The sequence below is a fragment of the Empidonax traillii genome, unplaced genomic scaffold (assembly GCF_003031625.1).
Source record: "Empidonax traillii isolate 1590-97213 ecotype Southwest subspecies unplaced genomic scaffold, ASM303162v1 scaffold187:size1931383, whole genome shotgun sequence".
In the NCBI taxonomy this organism is placed as follows: domain Eukaryota; kingdom Metazoa; phylum Chordata; class Aves; order Passeriformes; family Tyrannidae; genus Empidonax; species Empidonax traillii.
The window spans coordinates 1,601,612-1,614,182 of NW_020955380.1; the positions used below are offsets into that span (position 1 = coordinate 1,601,612).

At 58.6% G+C, this 12,571-nt stretch overlaps 2 protein-coding genes across 5 annotated transcripts in view; both read left to right on the top strand.

The window, feature by feature from the left end:
- The first annotated feature begins 675 nt into the window (after nt 1-675).
- Nucleotides 676-6,632, top strand: CDHR4 (cadherin related family member 4). Its single transcript, XM_027886386.1, has 20 exons — nt 676-844; nt 984-1,004; nt 1,139-1,335; nt 1,406-1,568; nt 1,648-1,733; nt 1,850-1,945; nt 2,393-2,496; nt 2,569-2,705; nt 2,785-2,950; nt 3,045-3,195; nt 3,445-3,547; nt 3,764-3,979; nt 4,060-4,199; nt 4,280-4,427; nt 4,501-4,703; nt 4,792-4,931; nt 5,010-5,045; nt 6,073-6,139; nt 6,231-6,261; nt 6,385-6,632. The coding sequence occupies exons 1-20, from the start codon at nt 787-789 to the stop codon at nt 6,438-6,440; spliced, it is 2,319 nt and encodes a 772-aa protein (XP_027742187.1). The 5' UTR covers nt 676-786; the 3' UTR covers nt 6,441-6,632.
- A 1,276-nt stretch (nt 6,633-7,908) lies between these two features.
- Nucleotides 7,909-12,571, top strand: part of IP6K1 (inositol hexakisphosphate kinase 1) — a 35,236-nt gene continuing 30,573 nt past the window's right edge. For 3 of the 4 annotated variants that reach the window (XM_027886387.1, XM_027886390.1, XM_027886389.1), the window contains exons 1-2: nt 7,909-8,004; nt 8,379-8,433. The gene's annotated coding sequence lies outside the window, so the exon portion shown is untranslated. Of the gene's footprint in view, nt 8,005-8,378; nt 8,434-8,790; nt 8,893-12,571 lie in introns of all 4 variants that reach the window. The other variant, XM_027886388.1, reaches the window with a different exon arrangement.

Genomic DNA, 12,571 nt, shown 5'->3' on the forward strand with positions numbered 1-12,571 from the left:
TCCTGCTCCCGGCCCCGCTCCCGGTGCTGTCGGTGCCGGTGGCTGAGCGGCAGCGGCAGCAGCAGCAGCGGACGGAGCGCCCGGCCGTGCCCGCCGCCTCCCGGCGCTGCCCGGCGGCCCCGCCCCGCCCCACCCCGGCCAATGGGGCCGCCGTAACGTGAGCCCGGCCCGCACCGGCACCGGCCCCGCCGCCCCGGGGCCCCGCCCCGCCCCCGGACCCCGCCCGCCGCCCCGGGGCCCCGCGCCGGGCACCACCCGGGCACGACCGCGCCAGGCGGGACCCGCGTCCCGGCCGGCAGCCCCGAGGGCACCGGGGCCGGGCAGCACCGGCGGGAAGAGGGGCGGCCCCGCTACGGGGTCCTGGCGGGGCACCCGCCTATACTGGGCTGTCAGAGCCAGGCTGGGCGCTGGAGGAGGGAAGGGAAGAGTGACCCCGCTAATTGGGAGCTAATAGCGTTTAATAGGGATCCCAGAGAAAAGCGGCACTGGTTTGCAAATGAAGGAGAACACGGCCAAGAATTACCTCCCAGCTAATTTTCCCGGCTCCTGGACGTGCCGCGTGGCGAGACGGCGTGGGGTGGCAGCCAAAGCCCACGGACCGTGGCTGTGAGAGGCGAGGGGCTGGGAACGGGGGCGTGCGGAGCTGGGGGCACTGGGGCCGTGTCCTGTCCCTCCCCTGGCTGGGCCGGCCACCACGGGTGGGGATGGCCAGCGTGACGCCGGCCCGGGGTGGTGCCCAGCACCCTTGGCAACCGGCTGCAGCTTGTCCCAAACATCTAGCGAACGATGGGCATGCACGAACACCTCACCGTCCTCCTCCTTCTCCTCAGCCTCTATGCACCAGGTAGGACCAGGAGTTGCACTTGGTGGTTCTGATGGGTCCCTTCTAACTCAGCATATTCTATGGTTTTATGATTCTGTGAGTTCTGGGGCCTCTCCAGGACACCCCCTGGAAACCTAGGGTGACGCTCTCCTTTTTGCAGGGACTTTTGTCAAAGCAACAGGTAAGAACGAGGTGCCATGGGACCCACTGTGCCCAGCGGGGAGACCTGTACCAGCATGGGTGCCCGGGTGCAGGTGCAGAGCTCCCTAAGTACGGCTGGGTGAGCTATTGGTGGTCCCCGGGGTCTCCCACCAGCCCTGCCTGACTTGCCACGTGTGGTGACCCTGAGTGAGGACACAGTGCCAGGCGCCCTTGTGGCCGAGGTGACTGTGTCCTGCAGCAATATGAGTGGCAGCCCCAACATCACCCTGGACAGCATCAAGCCCGACCACCCCTTCAACCCCATTGCCATCAGTGCTGACCCCACATCTGCCACCATGTTCCGGGCAGAGGTGCGGCTGGGGAACAGGGAGTGGGTCAGGAGCCCTGGGTGCCCTGCTGAGTGACGTGTCCCTGTGGCAGGTGACACTGAGTGCCGGTGTGGAGCTCGATGCCCGCCGTGTGAATCAGTACACCCTGACCCTGCGGGCCGCTTGTCCTGGAGAGGATGAGGTAGAAGAGCAGCTCTTTGTCCGGGTGACACTGGGACAGGTGCTGCGCTGTGACACCCCCTTCACCAGTGCTGGTAGGAGCCAGAGGTGTGGGGTGGTGGGGGCTGCAGGTGCCAGTGGGCACCAAGCTCCCAAAGCTGTGCTGTGCCCCAGGGGGTGACGTGGTGCAGGTGCTGGCAGATGTGGCGCCCCGGACACCCCTGTATGCGGTGTTGCCACAGCCACTTGGTGGGCTGACGGTGAGTGGCAGCTCCCTGGGAGCCTGCAGCCTCCAAAATTGGGAGCAGCCTTGGAGACAGAGGAACCTCAGCTGTGGAGGAGGGAGACAGGGGTTTCCATAACCTCCTCTCTGCAGTTCAGGCTCCGAAACCACAACACACCACTCACGCTCACCCGCCGGGGCCTGGTGCTGGCACCTGATAATGGTTTTGACCCCAGCAAGGACACCCAGGTTGTCACCTGCATTCCCAGGCTGTCTCAGCATCCTGGCACTGCCTGCAGCTCTCCACATCCTGGTCCTCCTATTGGGGTCTTGTCTTTTCCTGGATCTTGGACTGCTCCAGCTCTGTGCCCATCCCCTTCTGCATCTCGAGTCCTGTCTCAGTTCTCATCCCTGTCCCTATTCCTGTCCCTATTTCAGTCTCCAGCTCAACTCATCTCCATCTCCACCTATCTTTCCACCTCTGTTTCTGCTTCAAGCCCTATTCTCATCCCTGTCCCCCTCCTCTTCCCTGTCTCTGTCCCTGTTCCTGTCCCCATCCTGTCCCTATTCTTGTCTCAGTCCCTATTACTATCCTCATCCCCATGCCCATCCCTGTCTCAATCCCCACCCTGTCCACTCCCCCATCCCTGGTGCCACTCAGGGCTGTCCCACAGCTGCCCTGGCACTACCCTACAGACGTTTAGGTTGGAGATCGAGGTGATGGACCGCCACGGGCACAACTGCAGCGGGGCCGTGACGGTGGAGGTGCTGCCATCGCGCCGTCCCCGTGTCACCTTTCCGTGAGTGGGGTCGGGCAGGGTGGGGGGTGCTGGTGGCACCAGGCCGTGCCACACTGCCCGCTTTGCCTGCAGTGAGCCACACCGGTCTGTGACAATGACAGAGGGCATTGGCCCCTTGGAGGTGGTCACACAGGTCCATGCCAGTGGTGAGAATGTCCGCTACGCCATCCTTGCTCCTATGGCACCCATGCTCTTCACCATTGATGAGGGTGAGCAGAGGGGTGGGGGCCCCCAGGGACACCCTGCCCTGTCCCTGTGCGCAGTGCAAGGCCGTGCCTCCTCCCACAGTGACAGGTGAGATCCGCAGCACCCGCAGGCTGGAGGTGGCCCGTGCCCACCTCCTCATCCGGGCTTACAATGCTCTGCACCCCGAAGACCACACCACTGCCACTGTCAACGTCACTGTACAGGGGACAGACCATTGGGCACCAAGATGCGTTCCAGCCATCTTCGTGTACGGTTTGAGGGGAGAGTGGGGTTATATGGGATGCTCTGCTGCACCCAGGACACAGGGAACAGGAGCTGAGCTGCTGGCTGCCCCACTGCAGGTCCCAGGTGCCCGAGACGATGTCCCCTGGCAGCACCCTGGTGACACTGAGGTGCACTGACTCTACTGGCACTGATGAGTGTCTCCATTATGCCCTCGAGGGGCCCCCTGCTTCCCGCTCCCATTTCTGCATGGAGGGGCCACGGCTGAAGGTGAGCAGGGCTGCAGTCAGGGCCCAGGCAGATGGCAAGCCCAGATCCTGGGGAGCCTGGTGGGATGGGGGGACCCTGTGACATGTGCTGTCATGCCAGGTCCTGGGTCAGGGCTCCTCAGGGCTCCCTGCTCCCTGCCTATTCTCCTTGCTTGCTCCCTCCTGCTGCCCTGGCATTGCAGTTTGTGTGACACCCCGGCTTTGCAGAGCACCTTGGCTCTGCCTGACCCTCCCCATCCTGGCTTGGCAGGTCAACACCACCCTGGACTACGACTCAGAGGCCATGGCCACTATGGGCTTTCAGTTCACAGCCACCATCGTGGTGACAGCAGGAGAGCAGCCCCCACGGAGCGGTGAGTGCCTGTATTTTTGAAGTGTGCCCAGGGGTCACAGTGGGGGAGCAGGGAAAAGCCCTTTCCTGATCCAAAAACCAGCAGATCACAAAGGAAAAGTTCCTCCCCTGCTGCCCTTGAGGTGCCCACCCCAGGGCTGGTGCCACTGTCCATGTCGCTGAGCTCGGTGTGGGCCATGGAGTGGCCAGCGTGGCTGAGCTGCCGTGTGCCACACAGCCCGTGTGCCTGTGCTTGTGACGGTGACCCCTGTGAATGAATTCAGACCGGCGTGCCCCAACAGTGCTACCTTCACCGTGCTGGAGACAGCAGCTTTTGGCAGCGTTGTGGGGCGTGTGGCTGGCACTGACCGCGACTACCCACCGGACAGCCTTGAGTACAGCCTGGAGGGGGAATCCGGCCCTGCACAGCCCTTCTCCATCGACAGCCGCACTGGTGAGCACCTGGCCCCTTCCTCAGCACCCACCACACCCCATGGCACCCACCGGTGCCCCGCAGCTCACGCAGCCCCACAGGTGAGATCCGCGTGGTGGGACCCCTGAACTGCCAGCGGCAGAAGAGCCACAGGCTGGTGGTGCGGCTGACAGACACCCGCAACGACCTGGACCTGGCAAAGCGGCACAGCCGCCTGTGTGACGTGTCCGTGCGCCTGCAGGTGCGAGTGCGGCCCCTTGGGTGACCTGCGGGCGGTGCGAGCGCTGTGGGTGCCACACCACCACCCCCTGCTCCCGGTAGGCTGTGCCGGACCAGGTGCCGGTGTGCACCCCCGAGGTGCAGGAGCTGCGGATCACAGCTGGGTCTCCAGGCAGCCGGCAGCCTGTCACCCGCCTGGTGTGCCACGGCAGCCCCGACGGTGCCACGCTGACACACACCATTGTTGGAGGTGAGGAGGAGCCAAACCACGGCACAAACCAGTCCTTACCACAGCGTGGCACTGAGCAGACCCTCTCATCCAGGCAATGAGGATGGATGCTTTCGGCTGGAGGGGAACACCGTCGTCTACCTCCCCAACGACCAAGTCGAGCCCCGCACCTTTGTGCTGCTGGTGGAGGTGTGGGGCGGCTCTGGTGCCCGCCGCCGCAGCACCGTGGTGGCACTGGTGGTGCGCGTCACCCCCCAGAGCACCCCCGTGCCACCCAGCACCACTACCCAGCACACGGTGAGCAGAGCCCGCTGGCCAGGTGGTGCTGTGGGGTCCACTGAACCCCCCAGCCCTCCCATACCCACTCACTGCCCCACGTCTGCAGACACTGCAGAAGGAGCCGCTGGTTGTCACGCGCACGGAGGTGGTGTGGCACCCGCCAGCCTGGTTCGTGGCCGTGCTGACCATCTCTGGCACCCTGTTGCTGGCCACTCTAGGCTGCATGGCCAGGAGCCTGCTGTGCAGGTGAGCCCAAGCCCACAGCACAGCATGGCACAGGGAGCAAGACCAGGGGCTCACATCTGCCCTCTGCTCCTTCCACAGGAGCCGGGACCCTGGCAAGCTGTTCCTGGGCAAGAGGTGAGTGCTGTGGGGCCAGGGCAGTTGTATTGGTAGTCATAGCGTCTTTGCAGGTAGCCTGGGAGACACAGCACTTGGGGGGTATTCAACATACCCCATGTTTGGCTGTGGTCTCTGAACTGCTGTGCCAGGGAGCCCTCCCTGCTCAGGGTGAGGGTTCAGCCCTGATGGGAGCCATGGGAACAAATATAGTGATTTGGCCAGTGGACAGTGATGTTGGTAGCCAGGCTGGGGCACAAACTCTGCAGTGGACAGCATGGGACGGCACAGTGCTGGTGCTGCTGCCCACAGCAGGGCTGGGTCCCAGCACCAGGGCTGAGGTCAGTGCAGCTCACCAGGGAAGCCCCCATTTGGCAGAGATGAGCCCCATTCGGCAGGGAAAGCTCCAGGGAGGAGGTGAGCAGGCTGCACACCCCTCCTGAGGATCAGTGAGGGTGACAGCCGAGGAGAGAGACCAAGGAGATGCTAGAGCTGGACCAGCCTGCCCAGGGTGTCTGCACGGCAAGGAGGAGACATGCAAGCGCACGGGCAGGATAACAGCCACCTCCAGTGGCACAACCACCCTGAGGGGATGCATGGCTGGATCCACGGTCATTGGTGAGGTTGGGGACACAGTGCTTGGTGGCACTGGGGCTGTAGTGACTATGCAAAGGAGAAGACTCAGGCTCAGCCCCCATGGGTGGCAGTGGCACCACAGGGGCTCTGGGGCTGCAGCTCCCCCAGCACAGCGTCCTCTGAGCTCAAACAGGTGGGCAAACAAGTGGATGTGGTGGCAGACCAGATCAACACCTTCAGGCACTGCTGAAAGGTGCTTGGGGGAGCACAGCCCTGCCACAATCCCCCTCTGTGTCCGTGGACACACGGGCTGGGTAAGGGGATGATCAGGTAGGTGGACAATGGGCTCGACAGGATGCAGCTGGCAGGGCAAAGCCTGTCTGGCAACCAGCTCCTGACAGCATCCCTCGGGGTTAAGGCTGGGGGCCCAACACTGACAGTGTGTCCTCCTCTTGCCCTCTTCCCTTTGCAGCTCCTGGGATGTGGTGGAGCAGAGCGGGGGCAAGGAGGAACAGGGACACCCACATGCCAACAGCCAGGTAAGTGTGTGCCATGGCAGCTAGGGTGGGTGCCCTGCCCAGGAGGAGCCCTGGAACCCTCAGCAGCCTCTCCTGTCTCTCCTCCACACAGGGGCAGTTTGATGGCCGTGCTCAGGACCCACGTGAGTGCCCTGTCCCATGGCCCCACAGCCTTGGGCTGTGTCCCCCAGGGCAGAGGGGTCTGGAGACAGGAGAGATGGGCACCAGCCCCCCCGGGCAGTGGCTGAGTGCTGCCTCCATCTCAGGCACCGGCAGGGACTACCTATTCAACAGTGTGACTGGGGCACGGCGCTGGATCTGAGGGGCTTGTCTTGGTGAGGGGCTCCCTGCAACCCACAGCTCCATGTGGGCCATGCCAGGCACAGCACTGGACACTGGCAGGCACCTGGAGTGGCCCTCAAGGAGGACACCCATCCTTTGTGGCTGAACCCACTGCCCATGGGGTGCAGCCAGATTCTGAGCCACCCCAGAGAGTGCAGACCTAATAAATGTGTCAGAGATTGCAGGCACTGCCGTGATTGCCGTAGGGAGCGCCATGGCCGGGCAGTCCCACGGGTGGCTGTCCTGCTGTGAGGGTCATTACTGCCATCTCCAGTCAGGGATACGGGTGGCACGACCTAGGATAAGGATAGCAGTCATGGCAGTGGGGTTGGCACTGTGAAAGATCTGCTTTGGCAGAGTCTGCTCTGGTCACAGCAGCATCTCTGTAGCCTGTGGATGTGACCCAGCTGGGGCAGTTTCCTGCAGAGAGGTGATCTGGGGCGAGAAGACTCAGTCACGGGTAATTGTGAGAAACTTTTGTCCAGTGTCCCCCTCGAGCTCTTCTTTGCTCCAGGGCTCAGGGGCGCAAGCGGGTTGGAGGAGCAGCCGGTCGGCGGAGGGGACGGGCTGATAATTAGCAGGAAAAGTGAATTAGCGTGGGCGCAGGTGAGAGGGACGCTGCAGGAGCTGGGAGCGGCGGGAAGCTTTGAAGGCGCCAGTCAGCGGGAGAGGTGGGAACCCGGCTATTTGAATTTCAAAGGAGCGCGCCACGGGACACCTCCCTGGCAGCTCCCGGGGAAATGAAGCGCTGGCGGGATAACAGGGGAGACTAATTTGGGAAGTAGGTGACTAAAGGGAGGTAGAGCGGGCAGAGGCCAGCCGTAAAATTTCTCAGTGAGAAGGGTCACCTGTGTGACTCCGCCGGGGGGTTCTCCCTCGCCCTGAGACTACGGGGACGGATGATCGCCGGAGAATGAAATCCTTTATTGTACTGGAGAGGTGCGTGCCCCGCTGCCAAGACCAGGCTGGGGGGGGCTCAGGGTGGGGAGCCCGGGGCTCAGAGCAGGGGGTGCGGAGCTGGGTGCTTTGTCGGAGGGGCTCAGAAGGGTCGGAGCCCCAGGGCGCGAAAGAGATTCGGGCTCTCACCGCGGGTCTCAGCCCGGGCTATGGGAGCGGCAGCCCCGCCCGGCCCCGCCCCACCCTGAGCGCGGGCCGCGCCCATTGGTTGAGCACTCCCCCCTCCCTGTGGGCAGCCAATGAGACGGCGCGGCCCTCGGCGGGGCGGGGCGCTGGCTGGAGTCACGTGTGCCTAACGTGCGCCGCTGTCCGCGCTCGGAACAGGGCGGGGCCGTCCCCCATTTGAGCGACGGCTCGGTTGGCCTATCAGCGATGTCGTTGCGCTCCCGTGGGGCGGGGCTAGATCTCGGATTGGCGCGAGGGGCAGTGGGGCGGGCCTTGGACGGCGCGGTTGCTATGACGGCCAGCCCGGGCCCCGCCCGCCCGGCCGCCGCCATCTTGTTGTTGATCGGAGCGGCGGGGAGCGGCGGCGCTGGGCTCCGCTGGGCTGTCCCGCTGTCCCGGCCGGGCGGGCAGCGCCGGCCCCGGTGAGCCGCGGCGGACAGGCACAGGGCGGGCTAAGCGGCGGGGGACGGGGGGTGAACCGGGCGCGCTGCCGTAGGGGAGGGAGGGAGCGAGAAGCGGGCGCGGCCCCGTAAAGGGAGAGGGGAGACGGGAAGGAGGATACACAGCTCCATGAGGAGCCGGGGTGAGGAGGGCACGGAGCACCCGGACGGGCTCAGAGGTGCAGGGGATGCATGAGCGGCCCCCCCGAGGTAGGAGCGGGGGGAGTCCGTGTGTGTGGGGTGAGATCCAGCGGTGCCCAAGCGAGGCGCGGCCGGGGCGGGGGGCCGGGGCAGGGCCGTGCCCGGCGGGCACAGCGAGCCTGCCCTCCTTTTGTGCCCTTCCTTCCCTTCCGCAGGAGCTGCGCGCAGGAAGGAGCTCGGGGACCGCGGCGGTAACATGAAGCCAACATGGTGAGGAGGCTGGTGGGGCCGGGGGCCCGTCGGCGCTTCCCCCCGGCACGGGAGGGGTGGGGGGCCCGGAGCGCTGGGTGTCACCCTGGGGACACCCGGAGCGCAGGTCTGCTCCGGGGTCTGCAGGACCGGACCGTAACCAGCCTTCCCTGGGGCTTCCGAGTAGGGGTTGGTGGGTGGGACTGACTCCTGTTCATATTCGAGCTGCTCAGAATTTGAACTGGTCCCAGTCTCCATCCCCCTCCATTTTAAAGCTCAGAATCAGCCCCCGTTTTTCTTCCCAGTGATATTCTTTGGTATGTGCTGCCTTTCTCGTTTCAGCTGTGTTTCTGCTCCCTCTACTTTTCCTCCCTTCAGGTTCACCTGGCTTAACTTGGTGTTCAGAGCTTCCAAAGCTGGATTCCACAGTTGGCCTTTGCTAATGAAGCGCTGAATGGTGCTGGAACAGTGTGGGCTTGAGTCTCTGTTCGTTCTTAATGAAATGTTTCTGTGATCAGTAGGGCTGTGTAGCCTTAGTTGGTAGCTTGTCTCACAAAAATAATATGTTGTAATGCCTTGTGAAGGTCTCATTGTAGTGAACTGTCACCTGCAGCTGATATGGGGACGTGTGTATGGTCAGATTTTTCATGGGGAAAAATTCCTTGTTCTATATTTTCTTGGATATTTTTCTTGTTATATATCACTGAACTAAGACTTTGATTTCATATTTACAGAAATCCTGTCAGGAGCTTCAAAGTATTTTAGAATTAGGTATATCAATTATTAGGTGTTGGCACCGTAACCCTAAATAGGTCTGTTAGGGACATCCTAACCCTGTGGAACAGTTTCTTGTTGCTGAGATTGAGAAGTATTTTTCTGTAGCTGGGTTAGTTTAGCACTGATCAAAGGTAAGTGCTTTGTTTTGGAGCTGGAAAGAAAGTGGTAGGTTGTGAAAAGATGCAAATGTGGGCTCTATAAAGCAAGATAACATTGGGTCGCTCTTTCAAGCGCATCAAACTTGTTTTGTCAATGTTTTGAATCGTCCTAATGCAAATTTTTTGTTCTCTTTCTTAGAGGGTGTTTCTTACCCTCCCCAGCTTTTTTAGCACCACCTTTTCTAGGTGTATGGATGAACAGCCTGTGCCATCCTGGTTAGAACCCACTGGGCAAATCTGAAGTGTCCTTTTCATGGCATTCCCTTTGTTTCCTGTCTGATAAGGACTTTTGGGGGAGCAGGAGAAGTGGTCCTTAGCTCCTTGAGGGGGATGTTGATATGTATGAGGTCATTATTAGGGGAATCTCTGCTGACCAGAGAGCAGGATATGCTGGTAGGACCCTCTTCTGCACTCTGGTTATTCATTAGGCACCTTGTGGCAGTTTTGTGTGTTTCTTGCATAGAAAAAGAGCAAGTGAGCACAATTATGTGTTGACATGAAAAGGGGGGACAGTTTTTATGATCTTCTTCCAGTCACCAGTTTCACATTCAGTGTGTGGCTTCACAGGCACTTCAGCTCTTGGAAGCATAGACTGCAGCCCACAGGAGGTTCTTGACTTGCTGCTGGGTGCTTGTACAGGTGGGAATCTGAGTTCCCTGCCTTACAAATAGATCAATCCGGAGACAATCTAGCAGGTTTTTTTCCACCAGCTTGGTGTGGGTGGTTAAATGATTTTGCCAGTGCAAGGGAAATGGTGGGAATGTGGGGCTGGTGCTGAAAAGGAGTCTTATCCTTGTCCAGAGAAACCAACACTGTGAGTGTGTAACAGTGCAATGGTGTATTTTTCTGTATGTATTTTGTCACATATAGCTTCAAAGCGCATATTTACATATATTTAAAAATTTATGAAGTAGTAGTGCCCATGCTTACTTCCTGCTTTTGTGAGTAATATCACTGTATGCCTCATCACCAGATTGACAGTACTGGGCATGTCCTTCTCATAAAAATACTATAGAAAGCAGAATTAGATGTGCTTTGGGATCTCCTCTCATGACAAATTGTGCAAGTCAACTGACTTGGAAGTTATTCTGTCTTGCACTGCACATGGTGAGAAGTCAAGGTTATAATAACAAGCACTGGTAGGTCAAAAAGTGCCCAGGCTGGAGTAGTACTTGTGCCCTTAATCAGCTAATCAGCCTTCTAAACAAGCATTATGATTTCTTCTTGATCATGCAGTTCTGTGCTCTCCTCATCCCACCCGAGCTGCCTGGTTTGTTCCTTTCCTTCTCTCCTGCACGTATGGAGCTCACTCACTTTGGGTAAAATTATCACGCTCAGAAATGTGACCTTGTGAAGCTTGACCAGTGAGAGATTAGGAGTCCAGTACAAGCTTGGAGCTATTTGTTGGACCATTTGCTTTCAGGACACAGTGTTTTCGGTTCAGTGGATCACCAGATGATTGTAAAAAGGTTTCCAGATTTCAGTTTTTAGGTGAATTCTCAGTGTCTGAAGGTTGTTGTGAATCTGGTGAGTTCTGGCTGGTACGGTGGGTACGGAGTGGCACTGACTGTGCTTTCCATTGGGTTAGGAAATGCAGGTGCTGAGTTTGAAGTTGGATCTCTGCAGCCCATGTTCCAGAGGAGGTAGGGTTCTTCCATCTATGGTTGAAATACAGATACTGAAACCATGGAAAATCTAACAGAGGCCTTGCTTATTGCAGTTCAGCCCAGGCACTTTACTTGCTGTCAGTGAATTCCCCCAGTCTGCCCGCTGGGAATTGGCTTGTAACATGTTGGAGAGGTGAGCACTGAGTGTTGATGCTGGGATTTATAGTCTCAGAACTCGGTATTGACAAGAAGCTGCAGCCTGATTTGTTTGCTCTTGCATTTGACGGTGTCACACGGTCAGTCTTGGTGCTGGACAGGGTTTAGATTTGGACTTGACTTGCAGAGTTTGTGTGTGGCAGCCCAGTCAAGCCGTGGCTCTGTGCTTGCTTGCTTACATGTGACTTGCCTAGGAACAACTGCTTTTATTTCTGACTTGTCAGTCTTTGAGAAGAAATGTATCAAAAACAAGCCTAGTAAGTACAAAGGGTCCCTAGTGAGCTCTGAAGTGGGTGAGCTGGAGCAAAGGAGCGAAAGAAAATGCGGCAGAAACCTCTGCAAGAATCATATCAAGTATTTGTATGACGTGCTGTAAAGTGAAGGAACCCTTCAGCTATATGGAGGAGCAGCTAGCAGTCTCCCTCTTTCCCATTCCTGATGTGACAGGAATGCAGAGCAGGATGCTGGCCAGTGTTTAATATCAGGTTTGTTGCTGCTGTCGTAGGGGTGGTGGGGGAGGAAGAGGAAGTGTTTGTGCTTAGTTTCTGTTTTGCAGGCATCGCCTGTGCGCAGTGTTGTGCCGTTCTGATGTGGCAGCAGCTGTTATTTTTGGCTTTCCCAGTGTGCTGTTCGGGTGGATGTACTTCCTAATAGATGCAGTTCTCTTAATCCGTGTGTTGGGTGCTTGTGCTTCCTGTGTATCGGTGCAGATGGTACTGAGGTGCAAGTAATTTGCCGTGATTTATTTCTGTAGGCTCATCTGTGTGCATTTTGAGTGGCATTAACCGTGTATGAAAGGCAAGCCTCTTTAAGCTTTTATTTTGCATAACCCCATCAGTATGTGGTCAGTGTCATCCACAATGTTTGATCCCCTTCTCTGGGAGTGAAGGAATAAGCTTTGCTGTTAGAGTGTGCCTCCGTCTATCTAATGCTGTCCACGGTAGTTAAAATGGGTGCAGTTGTTCCTGTTAAAAAACAACGCAGGCATAGCTGCCATAATTTTATTATTAGAAGATCTGTGTCAACCAAATCTGATAAAAGCAGTGAAAGAGGTTATGAGATGAATGTGCCTGCCCTGGTAGGATGTCGCTACACGTGTTTGAGAGCTATGATAGATAAGCTGTCTCTGATTTAGCTTTTGTAGTTAGAAAGGTTATCTCCTTCACCAGCTGTCCTGCTGCTTTGCCAGACACTGCCTCCCTTGTGCTGGGGCCTAAGCAGGGCCTGTTCAGCTGCCCTGGTTTCATATACTGTGATTCAGCCTTTCTTCCCTAATACCATCCGTGCCTTGTGAACCAGGCCCGGTGAGGAACAGTTGTGCATCCGGCTCTGCTCCACCCGTGGTTGGAGATCTTCAGCTGAGGCAGCTGGAGACAGTGTGTCCCCTCAGTGACACGTTTG

Coding starts and splice junctions, on each gene's coding strand:
- CDHR4 (XM_027886386.1), top strand. CDS start 787: ATGGGCATGCACGAACACCTCACCGTCCTCCTCCTTCTCCTCAGCCTC. Junction 2,706..2,784: donor GCTCTTCACCATTGATGAGG/GTGAGCAGAGGG, acceptor CTCCTCCCACAG/TGACAGGTGAGATCCGCAGC. Junction 4,704..4,791: donor GCACCACTACCCAGCACACG/GTGAGCAGAGCC, acceptor CCACGTCTGCAG/ACACTGCAGAAGGAGCCGCT.